Source organism: Corapipo altera, unplaced genomic scaffold, assembly GCF_003945725.1.
Source record: "Corapipo altera isolate COAL_440 unplaced genomic scaffold, ASM394572v1 61044, whole genome shotgun sequence".
NCBI classification, from domain to species: domain Eukaryota; kingdom Metazoa; phylum Chordata; class Aves; order Passeriformes; family Pipridae; genus Corapipo; species Corapipo altera.
In genome coordinates, this window is record NW_020885018.1 from 129,373 (window position 1) to 146,385 (window position 17,013).

General features: G+C 38.0%; 1 protein-coding gene across 2 annotated transcripts in view; it reads right to left on the minus strand.

Moving 5' to 3' along the window:
- Positions 1 to 953: 953 nt before the first annotated feature.
- LOC113959001 (ubiquilin-1-like) overlaps positions 954 to 17,013 on the minus strand; it is a 32,111-nt gene continuing 16,051 nt past the window's right edge. The window contains exons 3-11 of one of the 2 annotated variants that reach the window (XM_027667685.1): positions 11,486 to 11,601; positions 10,096 to 10,358; positions 9,141 to 9,299; positions 8,265 to 8,505; positions 7,617 to 7,759; positions 6,447 to 6,530; positions 4,178 to 4,293; positions 2,830 to 2,998; positions 954 to 1,106 (exon numbers count right to left, since the gene is read on the minus strand). In XM_027667685.1, coding sequence (XP_027523486.1) covers positions 954 to 1,106; positions 2,830 to 2,998; positions 4,178 to 4,293; positions 6,447 to 6,530; positions 7,617 to 7,759; positions 8,265 to 8,505; positions 9,141 to 9,299; positions 10,096 to 10,358; positions 11,486 to 11,601 — 1,444 coding nt within the window. The remainder of the gene's footprint in view (positions 1,107 to 2,829; positions 2,999 to 4,177; positions 4,294 to 6,446; positions 6,531 to 7,616; positions 7,760 to 8,264; positions 8,506 to 9,140; positions 9,300 to 10,095; positions 10,359 to 11,485; positions 11,602 to 17,013) is intronic. The other variant, XM_027667686.1, reaches the window with a different exon arrangement.

A 17,013-nucleotide genomic window follows, 5' to 3' on the forward strand; every position in this document is an offset into this window, starting at 1 on the left:
ATATACAGTATTTTTTTACATGGTGGTTAAAATAATTAGAATATCACATGACAATGGCTGAAAGTAATGTTTCCAATAAAAATTCATAATGCTTGTTAGAATCTCAATGGAACAAGCCAAAAATGCCTTAGAAACCTTTTCAGAGTACAAGGTAGTGCTCCTTTAATTTGCAGAAAGGTAATTTACAGTTAATCTGTAACAATGTTGCAATGAGACAATGTTACAGTGCAAGTTTCTTTATGGTTAGATGTGAAGATATAACTAGAACAGCAATTCTAATATATTTTAAATGAACTTGCCTAAGCATTTTTTCTGAGATGTTTACCTAATATGTTGGAAGATTCTACACTAAACCCCATGTCTTACTACTTTTTTTTCCCCTGGTCTTTTTTGGTTACTTATAATTTCATTCTATTGCAATGTATAAATTTATAGAAATGAGATGTCTCCATTGTATATGTCATGTTTATACTTCATCCAAATAAAAGTAAAAATGGTAGGTTACTCAAAGTGGTATAAATTTTACAGTATTTTTCTAGCAGAAAAAATACATGCTGAAATCATCATAAGCAGCACTGGTACCCACATGTTATAGCTTTCAATTGTTTCCTTTTGAATTTGTATCCTACATAAATTACTACTGAAGGCTAATGGTTTAGTAGTAAATAAATTGGACAGTTGCAAGTCAGACAAAACCTACTCAATCAACTGTGAAAGCTGATATTGTTCCAAAAAATTAAGAAATAATGAAGAACAAAAGTGATGCACACAACAACTGAGTGAAAATGCATCAGTTCCCTATTTGAAGAAAACTACTGCACTTGACCTTAAAATGCATGACTTAGTTATAACAAGGAAAACACAAGAGTCAGAATGAAATAAAGCAACTGTTTTAAAGATTTAAGAACTGTTATCAAAAATAAATTACATTTTTTCAAGTTAAAGAAACAGTGCTATGAAAGCTGAGCACCAAGTAGCCTTTCAATAGCTGCACTGATATCTCCTCCTGTTGCTATCAGAGCTTGTAAGTTTGCTTCATGGTTCAAAAAGCCCATTGCACTCAGTTGCTCCAGTTGTTGCTGAAATCTAACTTCTGGATTTTGTAACTGCTAAGAAAAAAAATCTCAAGCTATAAAAGCATAATACATATTTGGCAAAGTACAGGATTCAAACATAGTTGTTTCAGAACCACTTCTTGTCTTTAGTAATTTCTGAATGCATCTTTTCCAAATTCCCCAAATTTCATTCACAACTGAATTGTTGATGAAAGAAGTCAGATTAGCCTCAAATTTTAAGAGTACCTTCACGTATGTGACATTTTTGAACTACAAGCACAGCTGCTTGTTTGATAAAAAAGGAACACTTACATCTGATAAATGTGTCACAAGAACAGTTTGTTAATGATGCACATGCAGACTTTTTTTTTAAGAATTAATCTAATCTAGTAGTGTGGAATAGAAAATTTTTGAGAATTTCACTGCTGGCAACAGTGAATGTGGTAGGTTTTTTTTCTTCCTTGACATAAAAGTCAGTTGGTAAATTTAGTCAACAAATACTTGGAGCATTGTTGACTAAATTTACCAAAATTCTAGTTAAAAAGTTCAGCCTAAGGCAAAGTGACAGCTGTGCTTTATGAGTTGATCTTGCTCAAATAAATTGCTCATAAACTAAACATAAAATTATGAATAATCTCAGTTGTATCATCTTCATCTCAGAGGCATTTGTGAAACAGAACAATTATATGAAAATATACTTTAGGTATATAAGGTCAGAGTAATTCTGAAAAGCTAGTTTTTGAAATGAGTGAGACAGTTTACATATCAACACAAGATTTTTGCACCTACTGCTAATTTTCCTTTTGTTCTACCTAAAGTTTCATCCAATTGAGAAATTCCTACCAGTATTTAAAAACTGCATATACTTCCAAACTAATAAAATGCAAACATACAGGTTGAAATGTAAACATTCCCCCCCACTCGAAAATACAAAAAAGAATACTGAATTGGTAGCGTAAGATCTAGAATGATAAAAATATCTATGAGAACATGGTTTCCTATAGCTATTCTTACCACCGCTTTCTCATAGTTACATAAAGTAACATTTTTCTGTCAAATCAGCAAGCTGAACTGACTTATTCTGTGGCAACAGAGGAGATAAGAACAGCAGGTTTATCAGCAGTCTGCCATTACACTGGATATGTACCACAGTGTATTGGTTCTGTTTCACAAAGCTGTCACCTTTGCTTGACTTCTGGAGCTCTCCAGAAAGCCTAAATCCCACTTGGTATGTTAACATAATGTACATTGTGCAATCTGAATCTGCAGGATGTCAGGGAAGCATGCTACAAATTCAGGCCCCAAATAACCTGAGCTACAACCATCAACACAAAGTACAGAGATAATGATGTTCAGTACACTTAAGTTCTTTTCTTGTCTGAGTCCACATTTCAGTTGTCAGGGAACCAGTCCTCCCTTTAACACCTTAATCTCCCTTCTTTCCAGGCATTTCAGAAACTCAAGGGTATGAAGATAGGTGTACCTATCAATCAACCATTCAGAGGACACTTTTACTCAAATGTGATGTTTTCCCAGCATTTATTTGCACAGCTAGAACATCACTTTTAATCTTCCTCTGCTCTCCTTTGAACAGAAGCATTCTGTTTGTTTACAGTGGGGAAGGGTGTGTGTGTGGGATGGGGGGAAGGGGTGTGTGTGGGGGTATCTGTGTGTCTGTCTCACTGGATATTTAAAAAAACTCAAACAAACAAAAACCCCACCAACCACACACACACAACAGACACACACGCTAGAATACAGTGATCTACTTTACCTGAGCATTTGCACCAGCAAGTGCCTGCAACATTTGTTGGACAAACTGCTGGTGACCAGGATCAGTGGCCCCTGATGTTGGACTTGTGTTTTCACTGGGAATTGAACTAGGTACAGTGGACCCTGTAGGAGCTCCAGTGCTTCCCAATCCACCTAAACCAGGATTGAATCTGCACAAATGACAGAGAAAATGGCTTAGTTGTAATCTCTTCCCATGAGATGTAATTACTAAGTAAAAATTCTGTCAAATAAAAAATGGATGACAACTTAAGCACTAAAACAAGACCATAGACCATTGCTTAAAAGTGTGTTGCAAACAAAAGTGTATGTCCTAGTTTTGTTTGCAGGTGCCGAGAACAGGGAGGAACCTAGAACTCTGTGGGCACGGCTAGGTTGCTATTTGACACCACCCACTTCGTTGCTGGGGGGTGTGGTTTTGGGGGTAAGAAAATATGAACACACTCTGGAAGCAGTGCCATTTTGTTCAATCTTTGCTTTGGGGAAGTTGTTGGGACCAGCCTTGTGGACCGTGTCCTTCTGCCACTGCCACCCATCCCTTCCCTTCCCCTTGGGAAGAAAGCAACTCCAAGCGTCAAACACAGCTAAACCCAGTGGAGCCCATGCGTGCGTCAATGCTGGAAGCAGCCGTGGGGAACGAAGCAGTGGCAAACCAAGATGAGAGGAGCCGAGCCCGAGCACAGTGGAGCAGAGTGGTCTGAAGTGGCAGTGCGGTGTGGGATTGAACTAGCAGATTGGAGCAGTCTGGAAGTGAGTGGCGCAATGCAGACAATCCAGCTTTTTGGGAGTTTGTCTAGGATTGTTTCTTGTTGTCTCAGGCTCAGGGGTGGGAAATGCTAGTTGTGGGAACATCCATCATCTTGTCTTTGTCCTGGGACGCTATGTAACACTAGTCACGGGAACGTCCGCCATCTCATCTTTGTCTCAGCGGCCATGTGGAACTGAGTCAAGGTGGTGAACACCTTTTTTGTGTGTAAAGAACCTTCTCTTTTGTATACTTGTGTTATTAATATTGTTGCTGCTACTCTGTGTTTCTTATTTCGCTGCTGTCTGTTTTCAGTAAATTGTTATCTCAACCCATAGTCTCTGCCTTTGTCCCTCTCTCACCAGGGGAAGGGGAGTGGTTTATTTAGAGTTTAATTCCCAACTGTTTTTTTAAACCACCACAGTGTGATAGATTCTAAAATAAGTTGAGTGAAACTAAAAAATGTAAGAGGAACAGTCTGTAAAAACTGGATAAACCTCTATATGTTAAAAAGAAAGACAAAAGCTGACAAAAACCCAAACACAAGAGAAAAGTTCTTGTATAAATTTGTATGACCAATTCTTACCCTGGTATAAGTCCTGGTGCTTCCGTTGCTAATGTCTGCAAGCCCTGCTGAATCTGTAGCAAAGCCTGCATTGCTCTAGGGTTTGACATAGCTGATAACGTGTCAGGATTCTGCATCTAAAAACAGGAAACTCATAATATACAGATATTCAAAGTTGATCTTTATCACTAGATGTTTTATAGACTCTGATATCCTTTCAGAACTTGCTGTTTTTCAACTTTGTATTTGAATATTTACATTAAATCCTTCAGATTGGGTTTTTTTTGAGAAAACTTTCACAGGAGATGAATGAGTTCTCTAGACTCCTTTTAAATAAGGAGAACATAAGGAAAAGTATTTCTCATTATTTCTTCTAGTAGAAGAAATAGGAGTTTATTAGTTAAACATAATTCTAAATTAGTCTCCCATATCATAATACTGGTAAACAAGAGGGCTGAATACAGTGAAACCTAAGAAGGTGTCTAATACAGAAAGTTATAAAACATCTTTTTCTAGCTAAATTCAGACTACAGCTATTTGATAATTTGTGCACGTGTTCCTATCTGTAGTGCCATCAACATCTACTCTGCAAAACATACTAGTAAACATAATATTCATGAACCCTCATTCTTTGATGATCAGGACACATGCCTAGTAGATGAAAAGAAGGCAGTGGATGCAGTTTTTCTGGATTTCAGGAAGGTTTTTGATACTGTCCCTCACAGCACCTTTCTGGATAAGTTGTCCAGTTGTTGGATGAGCAGGTTCATGGTGCTGGGTGAAGAACTCGTTGAACAGCAGGGCTCAAGAGGTTGTAGTGAATGGGACTACATATGGTTGGCTACCAGTCACCAGCGGTGTTCTTCAGGGCTCAATTCTAGGGTCAGTTCTGTTCAATATATTTATCAACAATCTGGATGCAGGAATTGAATGCACCATTAGAAAGTGTGCTGGTGATACTAAACTGTGAGGTGCTTGTGACTCTTGTGAGGGACAAGAGGTCTTGCAGAGGGATCTACATAGATTGGAACATCAGACAATCATCAATGGCATGAAATTCATGTTATTTATTTTACTCATAACACTGCAATGAGATCCCAGCAGTACACATTTACTTTGAATTGTAAAGAGTGTCTAATGATAGAACTCATACACTGGATTCAATTTTTAATTCCTAAAAATTTTGCTTAGTCCTATTTAAAGGACACAATCCTTGTATACACTGTGACAGCTAAGATAAAGCAAATACTGGGGTTGCAACCACAACAGTGTAAGAGGGAAAGTTGGTGGTAAGGCAATCTTTAGAGGCAAACATCTTCAGAATCCACTTCACTTCTTTTGAATTAGCTTATGACTTGCATCTTTCAAGGCATGCTGTAAGGTCTCTTTACCCCAGATAATCAGGGCAGGATGGAGGAAGTATGAGAAAAGTACCGTTAAAGCTTATCTTAGTAGTGGGAAAAGGAATAATATTTTTTCTTTATTTTGCAAAAGAAATCATGTAGGAAACAGGTTCTCTCTGGCTGGTGAGCAGTAAGAACAAGTAATTACTTCTAAGCAAAGGTACAAGAGCAAATCAAAGCAGTTGTGCTAGTCACAGACAAAAACATCCACTAAAAGCCAGATTTAACTTTTGAAAGGGATGGAGAGATAAATCAAGCATTTAATTATCAAGGGATGTAGGGACAGAAAGTTTAAACGTGGAAGATATATAGATATATTCAAGGAGGAAAAAGAATTTTGCTCAAGATTTTTGCTGCTGGTAAAACTAGGCCTAGGAAAAACCCAGTGTGGGAGAAAATTCTTTCCCATGAATAGTGCTGCCTATTTTTCTGCCTGCTTGCTTTGAGAAGTTAACTCCCCTGTTGCAAGAAGAGATAAAAGTTCTCACAGACATGCTTGAGGGTCCTGTTGAGAGAGAGTGAGACCATAAAAAGCATAGAGGAGAACACAGACATGAAGTTATGTGCATGCAAAAGGTGATGTTATAAAAACACCATAATGGGTCTCCCGTTGCTTCTTTTTTTTTGCCCACTGCCTGATTGAGCAGTGTATTTAGGGTTTCCAACTTCAGAATAAACTTTTCCTTAATATTCTAGCTGTGGTTTGGTCATCTGGGTTAACTTGTGTGTTTATCAATTCTTACAATGGATAATACAACTCAGTGTCTAAAGCTAATGAGGACACAGAATGTAGTTTTAAGTGAAATCAAGGAAAGGCAGTAGTTTGTTGCAAAAATTGCTCACTGGATTTCAGACATTAATTAACAAGACTTAGTATCTCATCTTACTTGTTGAAAGAAAGTAGGAAGTTGTCGTCTCATTTGCTCCTGAAGTTGAGAATTTCCAGCAAATATAGGATTATTCAACATCATCTATGGGCCAAAAATATTTAACATCATGGATCAAGCAGTAGATCAAAAAGTGAATACTAGAGTGGATTTTAAGACAACTATTCACCATATACAAATCAGATAACAAGATAACAAGATAATAGCCTGTGATAACCTCAGAGTAATTATCTCCTTTGGCCAAAACTTGTTCTGAAAGAATGAACCACCACCCTGAGAATTGACTGAAATAATTGGTGGTGTGGCTGTTGTTTTTTTGTTGTTCGGTTTTTTCTTTGTTTGGGTTTTTTGTGTCTTTTTTTATTTATTTTTGGGTGTAGTTTTTGTTGTGGGTTTTTTTTGGGATGGGGAAGTGGTGGCATTAAACTTCTGAAGTGAATCCTTGCCAGATCCTCACCAAAGAAACCTCAGTTATGCAACAAGAAATGCCTTTTCTAATCAACCTCCACTACTGATGTGATGGTTTCCCTGTAAATATTGTTTGCAAAAAGCCTGGGATATTTCCAATTAACTGTTTAGTATACAAAATAATATTATCTCAGGTCAAGATTTGATTTTGGATATTATTGCTGTAAGTAAAATTGGAAAGCACTTCTACAATACCATTCATAAAACAGCAGCATCAGCACTTTTATTGCACGCAAGGATCACAGGTGAGAAAGGAAAACCAGAATAACAGCTAGATATGGCACCAAATCCTTCCCCTCCACTTCTGTCCTCCCAAGCTAAGATGGATATTTATTTACAAGCAGATCTACCTTAATTTATAATCAAAGCATTTGTTTTGTTTAACTGGTTCTTATGCTAGGTCACAAAATTATAGGGTTGTATGAAACACACACAAACAGAAGTTGTTACAAGAAAATGCCTGACATGATGTCCAACGACAAATTGAAGAAACTTACTGCAACAGATTGCTAAAGGTAACTAGGTAATAATTTCAGTAAGGCAGACATTAACATAATTTAAAAACTGGACCATTTGCAACAAACAGATTATTGTTGAGAAGTTAGCACGGTTATTCTGTATTGAAAATATAACTGTATGATAAATTCAACTCCTTTTTTCACTTCAGCGTACACAACTCATTCCTACACAAAAAGCATTTACCTGTATTGCAAGATCAGGATTCTGGCTCAATGACTGCATCATGCTTCTCATATAGGGTGCAGACAACATATTTTGCATAAGTTGTGGATTTTCTGTTATCTGCTGGAACAAACTCTGCATTCCTGGTGTGTTGAACATACCAACTTAAAAAAAAAAAGTAAAAGGTCACTTTAGTAAAAACCTTGACTATAATCAAATTAATTAGACTGCCTAGAACTGAGATACAACTGTGTGGGTTTGTTTTGGTTTTTTTTAATGAGCTTTAGCCCCTTAAATACATCTCAGTGTGGTTCTGCTTACACAGATGCATCTGCCCTAGGAACAAAATAAGCCAGAAGTCATATCCAACAAACAGTCAGGTTAAGTATCTACATTATTAACTGTTTTCCTGTTTGTCTCCAAACAGAAAATATATTATCATTCATGTATAGATTCCTTACTTTTATTTTAAGACAGTACACAAGTATTGTTAGCGCTCTTGGTTTACTTTTCATGTTTGTTTTCCCACAGAGGACTTTGATACTAGTTAAATATTCAATGGAAATTAACAGCAACACAAACTTTTAATCAAAACATCAAAAATAACAAAATATTTTCACTTAACTCCTGAATATTTGCAAATATATACAAGTGCAATAACAGACAAACCTCCTAGTCCAGATCCCAAATTTTCTATAGTTGAGTTCTGTCCCATACTAGCAGAGGTGCTATTTCCGACATTACTACTGCCACTGTTCTCACCACTGGTGCTGGTACTTGTGGAATTCTGAGAGTTGGACTGAGGAGCCCAGGGATTTGGTAAAGGATCTCTATTTTCTGTACGAGATGGCTGACTGTCCCCTCCTGATGATGCATTGCTTACTAAGGAAGCAAATGGGTTACCTCCAAACTACAGAAGGAGAAACAAACACATATTATCTATTAGTCGACTATTTTTAAGTCTGCTAGAAATGGCAAGTTATGGTAATCAATTATAATCACCATCCTAAAATAAGCCATTGTAAATATTATCATCAACAAGAAAAAAAAAGATAAGTTAATTACACCTCGTTTTAAATGCAGCATATGCTACAACACTAGTACTTTGATCACAGTAAGATTATATCTTGCATAGTGGTTTTCAACTTAGAAAAATTTCAAAGCCTCTTTTCTTCCCACCTTAGGTTCCAAGTAATACACTCTTAATTTTTCCTGAACCTCATAACTTTATAAGTCCAAGAATTAAACATAAATTTAGAATATATATAAGAAAAAATTATTAACATTAAAATAGCTTATCAAACTCACATAACAGTCTTTATCCCTTCAAGTTTAAAAGAGCATAGGAACAAACCACACATTGACTTCAAGTTTCAAGAAATTAAGTTTTGACAAGTACACATTTGAAAAGTTACATTATTTATCTTCTTTCATATTTGAAAATAACCCAAAAAACAACCCACAAACCCACACAAAAAACAAACAAAACACCAACAACCAACTAAAACCCACTTACTTTCAGTGGCCCCTACAATCATTTCTCACCTGTTCCTGAGCTGCATTCAACATTGGCTCCTGAATATCTGTGTACATACGTCGCAAGGCATTGTAGCCACCTGGTATGCTTTCAAGGTTGCTCAAGGCTCGGTCTTGGTTTCGCATCATTTCCTGCATCATTGCAGGGTTTCTAGCAAGTTCTAGTGTCTAATGAAATAGAACGTGTAATTTGTATTCATAAAAAAATCCATTCTAAAGTGAAAACATCAGCATTTAGCAGTACCTCAGTTACTAATGTCTAACTTCATTTGAAATTAAGATTAAAGTCAAATCAAGACGTCAGTTTAGTGAGAGGAGACTCAATAGAATTTTGTATTTAGACAACATTCTGCCACAACTGTCAGTATGCTAGCTGAATCACAATGCATTGACTAAACAGAAGAAAAAGTTCTTGAATGTACCATCCTGTTCTTTCTTGTCTCATCTCAACACAATATGTTTCTCCCATTTCTAACCTCAGTACAGCATGCATCTTGAAAAATAAATACCTACAGTTTCCAAAGCCTCCACTTGTTTCTTGATGCCCTCTGTCACATAAGGCATATCTTACATAACTTTAGAAGCAATCAGAAGTACCCACAGTTACATAAACTGGAAATAAGTAGTACTTTGGAGAATTATTACTTTATGGTAAACTCACTGTTGACTAGACAACAGAAGATTTCAAGTGGCATTCGACTCTTAACTCAGAATATATGATTATACAGTCTTCGGCATCTTTTAAAACTATGTTGGGTTTTTTTGTAAATTATCAGCTTATTTCAGACACCAGCAGCTAGAAAAACACCCCATCTATTTCCTATAGTGACCTTTTACAGATTGTCTAACAAGCCTAAATTCCTCAACAGTATTTCAGCACTCATATAAGCATGTCCAATTCTTGCTCTTTTATTCCCAGTTACAATATAATCAAAGTCATGACCTTAGAGTTCTTTCTACATACCTGTCTCATTATATCTGGATTATTCAGCATGTGACCGATTTCTGGATTTCTCTGTACCAGTTGCTGCATTTGAGGGTTAGCCATAATTAACTGTCTCATCAAGTCAGGATTTGAAAGCATGCTCTGAACAAATGGATTTTCCATTATCTGAACCATCATTTCTGGGTTGGACATAAGTTGTCGTTGCATCTGACTTTGCAACTCTGAAAAGTTTGATGCATTTAAACCCAGGCTACTCAGGCCTGTCAAACCTCCAAGGCCACCTTTAAGATGAAAGGAAAAAAAATTAAACTTTCAGCTTCTAATATATTTCTAAACACATCCAGGTTCTTTTTAAGTACAAAATACATAAACATAACCCATGCTTCAAAATAATGAAATTCAATGGAAATTCTATCTTTGCAAGGTTGTTAAGGAGTCATTCACTAGGAGTTTGCTTCTGTACATAACGAGACATCTAGAAATCCAAATTGCATCTGAAATATAACTTGTTACAATTCTAACAGTTTTTCTTCTACTTTACTGTAGCTGAGGTACAAGGGATGTTTGAGTTTTAAGGTCTCAGGTTAATTTCCAACACTTTCCAATACATTTGTAATAATCATTTATAGAGACCACCACCATGAGGAATCTCTTAACATGATGCATACTCTATTCTAAACAAAAAGTAGAACTCTTCTTTTTGCTGATGCAACAAGAACTAATAATGCTTTAAATTCTCCTTTGCAGAGTTCAGCAAACAAAAGTTTCACATTTTGAGAAGGTACTAGTCAGTCTGGAGAACTGTTTACAACTAAAAAAAGTCAATTGCTTACCACAGTTTTCTGTTATTTCATTTTTTGTTTTTAAAAAGAAAGCAAAGAAAGAGGATGAAGAACAAAATGTAGCAACTCTGAAAAAAAATATTTTTAAATCAATAGACTTCTGTCTCTATTCCTGATAAAGAAGAGCAATAATTCAATCAGACTCAGAACCTGAGAAATACTGGTTTGTAAGATATGAGTAACTTTGTTACTTCTGCTCCAAGTCATGATGTTATGGGTCCAACTTCAGTACTCTCTTCAGGTCAATTCAAATGCACTGTTAAGGAGGAGAAGGAGACTGGAAGGAGTTTAATTACCTATAGTGCCAGAATACAAGATCAGTGGCACCTTATTACTGAAGATGAAACAGCACAAACCCGAAGTTCTGTACATAAAAATTAAGGAAACAATTTACCTCTGATAACTTACTGATCAAAAACTTATCCCAACCAACACCACAGATTTTTGCAATCAGTAATTTTATAATATTTTTAAGTCCAGTTTACATTAGAATAAAGCTCCAGAGATCCTTAACTGAAACCAAGATACCTAAGATAGCCACCATGTTATCTAACAAATATTCTTACCCAAGGCAAAAGAATTTATATTTGTTGAAGTTGGTGTTGAGGTATTACTGTTCGATATTGATGTGGTAGCAATACTGCCAGTAGTGTGTGTTTGTTGATCTGGATGGTCTTGTGATCTATAAAAAGCAAGATTAAAAAATTACAATTTGAACAAGGTGCAGTAAGTTGACCCCAACCAGTTAAATCCCCACCCAGTCACAACATTATTTTACCCTCACCCCAGGCAGGATGGGGGAGAGAATCGGAATGGTAAAACTGAGAAAAACTCATGGGTTGAGATAAAAACAGTCTAATAAGCAAAGAAAAAAAAACCCCAACCAATAAAATGAGAAAAGTGATGCGAAGACAATAACTCACCACCTCCCACCAGCAGACCACTGTCCAGCCAGTCTCTGAGCAACAGCTACTTTGGAAAAGTTTCCCCTCAGTTTTATTCCTAAGCATGACATTATCTGGTATGCAATATCTTTGGTCAGCTTGGTTCAACTGTCCTAGTTGTGTCCCCTTCCCAACACTAGCCTACTCACTGGCCATGATGCTGTACAAGCACTGTTCAGCAATAGTTAAAACATCAGTGTGTTATCAATGCTGTTAGGTCAAGAATCCAAAACACCTCACTATACAGGCTGTTATGAAGAAAGTAAAACTCCATCTGAACCAGATCCAGTACACAGGGTCTGGCATTTAATATAATTACATTTAATACAGGAACAGTATCATACTTGAAAATCCTAATTTACATTTTTTATTATTTCTAGAACCCCCATAAACTCTAGATGTCTTCCTGGTCAAACTCAAACAGAAAGTATACAGAGGTGGAAGCAAGGATGGGCAATCTGGGAGGAATACAAAGATATTGTCAGTCTCTCTTTCTTATATCGAGTTATGAAAGACAAAGTCCAAATGGAATTGAATTTGGCAAGGGATGTCAAAGACAACGAGAAGGGTTTCTATAAGTACATAGGTGACAAAAAGAAGACTAGGGAAAACATGCAACCGCTGCATAATGAGACATGGGACCTGGTTACACAGGACACCAGGACAGAAAAGGTTGAGGTACTGAATGCTGCCCTTGACTCAGTCTTTACTAGCAAGACTGGTTTTCAGGAAAACCAGGCCCCTGAGACCAGGGAAAAAGGCTGGAGCAAGGAAAATGTACCTTTGGTGGAAGAGGAACAGATCAGAGAATACTTAAGCAAACTGGACATACATAAGTCCATGGGCCCTGATGGACCCATGAGGGCCAAAAGAGCCAGCAGATGTGAAACAGGAGGCTAGGTCCAAAAGAGTTAACTAAGAAATTTGGGCCTGCTAACAAGCTACTAACATCCAAAACGATCTGTGCTTGTTCTGTTCTACTTGTTGGACCAAAGCTTAAGAGAATAGTACAAGAACATGTAATAGGTCTAGAGGTAATAAATTAGAAATGCAGTAGGATAAGGTAGACATTCGAATAGAAGAAATAGGTCAGGAGCCAGGGTTTTTTCCAAGCTTCAGTGAACGGGTCAAGAACTGTTGCAGGGCAGAAATTGTGTGAACAATTTCTATTGCATTTCTGAGACCTTTGCCTTGGCATGGTTGGGTGCAAACAGTAAAATACTGCGCCACTAATATGGCTGCAGGTCTTGTGCCAAGGTGAAGGAGGAGTTGTTTTGGTAAGAAAACAAGTTTTATGGACACCTGCAGTTATCCAATTAGTGTTGTACACCACAGTATGTTTCTCTTATGTATCCAATGTAACCTGGGGAAGAATCACATGCCTGTGTGTCACAAGCAGCATATAAGCTGCCTTTTCTCTAATAAAGCAGACATTTTTGCCAATCGTATTGATTTGTGTGCAATTCTGTCCGAGTCCCTCCGCCGATATCTGGCACCCGAACAGGGCCTTCTACTTCGTCGAGTTCTGCAGGGACGTAAGGTGAACGGTAGGAGCTGAGGGAAGCGGTAGTGTGAGGTAGTGCTGTCCCCGGCACTATGAGAAAGCCGCGCGCGGTGGTGTTGGAATCTCGCCTTGGCCAAGCGAGTCGACTGAGGGAGGAGGCATGGGGCCAGCGGCATCCAAAGAGGATGAGGTTGCGGAAATGCTCCTCCGATATATAGTCTAAGAGAGTCAAATTATGATAAAAAAGCCCTTGAAGGGTTAATAGTCTGGGCGAGAGCTAAGAATTTACTCCCCTCTGCTCAAGCTGCCTTTGAGGTATCCATTTGGGATGCTATAAAGGAACAGTTATGGGAAGAAATGGAAAAAGGGTCTAAAAATGTTGAAAAATATAGGAAATACCCTAAAGTCTGGCGTTTAGTCGTTGAATCGCTGCAAGAGTTACGTACAGAGCAGTGAAAACTTATAATTGCTCAGGGAACTTTGTCGGGAAGCAGCGGGACTGCGGTGTGTCTCCATGCCGATGAGTCTGTCTGCGGGGAGGTCCTAGTGCCTGCGGTTGAACAGTCACGAACGCTAATAAAAGCAGTAGGACTAACTCAGTTTAGCAGCACATTTGTGCCAAGGGTTAATGCAGAGACTATGAGAAAAGTAGGAGCAGTGGAGAGCGACGTTGGCACTCTGTCAGCGTCACTGCCCTTCTCTGCGCCTGCGCTACCAGTACTGCCACCTTCTACTGAGCCTGCGCTGTCAGCAGAGCCACCCACAGCTGCGCCTGCGCTGGTCGCAGAGCCAGAAGCTGTCACTGTGCAAGCACCGCCTGGAACAGAGCTGCTAGGAGCCTCCGAGTCGCTAGATGTCGCTGCATTGCTACCGCCTGAAACTACCATGTCGCCTGAAATTACATCATCAGCAGTCGTCACATCAGAACCAGGAAGTCCAACCGCAGAAACTGCAGTTGCAGTAGCCGGCTTTACCCCTACAAGTGTTGCCGTAGCAACTGAAGCTATTTCGGCAAGGACTGCCACCTTGGCAGAAACTGCTGCCGTCTTACCGGGAGCTGCCGTTTCGGCAGAAGTCACCACGGTTCCAATGGGCACCGGAGCCACTGCCGAAGCGAGCATGGCTCCTTCACCTGCTTCAGTTCTGCTGCGAGAGGAGAAAGACAAACCTAATCGTGGTAATGTAAAAGAGTTATTTTCATCATTTCCATCCTCAAGCTTGTCTTCTGATGACGAGAGCTTGGACAATGGAAGCCAGAAAGCCACTATGCTTGCAATAAAAGACCTTAAAGACACTTTATTGCTTCACTTTCAAGAGCTTGAGTCTAAATTAGGAGAGAGACAGTTTGTTCAGCTGAATACAGCCCCCTCTAATGTATCAAACTTTAATTGAGAGTGAACCCTGGGAAGCTTTGGACTGGAAAATTTTAAAAGAAGTTAAAATAACTGTTATGCTGTATGGTTTAAAGAGTGATTATACATGAGTAGTACTGTGGCATCTTTTTACTGCTCATTTTTTAACACCATATGATATTCGTATAATCATATCTGTATTACTTTCTCCTTCTCAGCAAGTGGAATTTCTTAACGAATGGAGTGCCAGTTGTGCAACACTGGTTGCACAGTCTAAGCAGAAAGGACACCCTCTTTTTGGTGTTACTGCTGACATGTTCATGGGTTTTGGTCAGTACAACAGTGCAAATTTGCAAACACAATTTTCAAAGGAGGTACTACGAACTAGTCAGAATTTAGCTTATCAGTCATTGCTTGCAGTAAGGGATGTAAGAACAAGACCCTCACATTCTAAGTTCAAGCAGGGACCTAATGAACCACATGATCAATTTGTGAAACGTTTGCGTCAAGCTATAAACTCAGATCCAGACATACATTGTGACATAAAAGCGCAGTTCATAGACTTGTTAGCTTATTACAATGCTAATGACAAAACAAAGTAAATATTGAGCGCACCACATAAGAGTGCTGACTCACTTGACTTTATAGAGGCTGTGAAAAAGATGGTTGAGCAGAAAGGAACATTTTGTATAGCTGATGCAATAACTGCAGCTATAAAACCTTTTTGTCTGTAGAAACTGACACTTCTTCAGAATCAGATACAAGTTCTGATGATGATGATGAAGAAGACAATAATGCTGGAGTTTAGAACAGATCAGCAACATTCCTAGACATCTTTTCAGAATTATTAAATAATAGAATTAGTACAACTGCAGTTTGTTGCAGAATAAAGTTGTTATAGCTTCAGAATTATTAGTATAAGAGTATTTGGTACAAAAATCAGTGATTTAAGAACTCTTAACACACTTTTACACAAAGGAAAGGAGGACAGAAGGATATCAGTTCTCCTCTATTGACTTGCAAAAGTGTTTCATGTGTTTTAAGGTTTTTGTGCACAGGTGTTCTCTGGCTATCTGCACATAAATGAAACCCTGGAAAGAAGTTGGTTCTTCAGAACAGAGCTGATGTTGTTGCTGTTGCAGGTAACAGTGAATTACCAAAAGAGCACAGTATTTTTAGTCTTATTGAGAGCACAATTTTTTCAGTATTACGCACAATTTTTAGGTATTATGAGCACAGTTCCTTTTTCAATATTTTTAAGGCACATAATTATAGAGGTTTTAGAATTTAAGAAAGTGTGTTGTGTGAACTTTAGATTATTCACTACATTTTAGTAAAAGAAAGTTTATCTATCTAGTCAATTTTATCGGTTTGGTTAAGAAGCTTTAACATTATAAGGTACTAAAGAATTATAACTTTTTAGCTGATAAAACACAGTGATATGGAATTCAACAGTATGTTTGTGTGAATGTTGACAGTGGCCACTGTGAGAGTTTGTATGTGTGTATGTGTGTGAATGCATGATGATTAATGTGTTTTGATCCAACAAATACACAAACATCTTTTAAACAAACACAGAAGACACATAACTCAAAATTAAATGGAGTTCCATTTCCAGAAGTGTTTTAGACTGAATAAGTTTGGAGAAGTACTCTTAGGCACACTTTTAGAACACACATCTTGGGGTCAATAGGTTGTTAAGTTTATTAATGATAGTATTGTTATTGTATGTTTGTGTTTATTGGACCATTATGGATACAATAAGGAATGTTACAGAAATGCAATCTAAATTGTTCAAACTTCAACGGGGGATTTGTTGCAGGGCAGAAATTGTGTGAACAATTTCTATTGCATTTCTGAGACCTTTGCCTTGGCATGGTTGGGTGCAAACAGTAAAATACTGCGCCACTAATATGGCTGCAGGTCTTGTGCCAAGGTGAAGGAGGAGTTGTTTTGGTAAGAAAACAAGTTTTATGGACACCTGCAGTCATCTAAATAGTGCTGTACACCACAGTATGTTTCTCTTATGTATCCAATGTAACCTGGGGAAGAATCACGTGCCTGTGTGTCACAAGCAGCATATAAGCTGCCTTTTCTCTAATAAAGCGGACATTTTTGCCAATCATATTGATTCGTGTGCAATTCTGTCCGAGCCCCTCCGCCGATAAAGAACAATGGAAGAGAAGGAAGGTTAAGCTGAGGAAGATGAGTTTAAGCCCCCTGCCCCATGGAGAAAGAGCGGAAGTACCCTCAGGATTGAGGGCCAAGAGAAGCACCGCCCCAAGCCCCGCCTG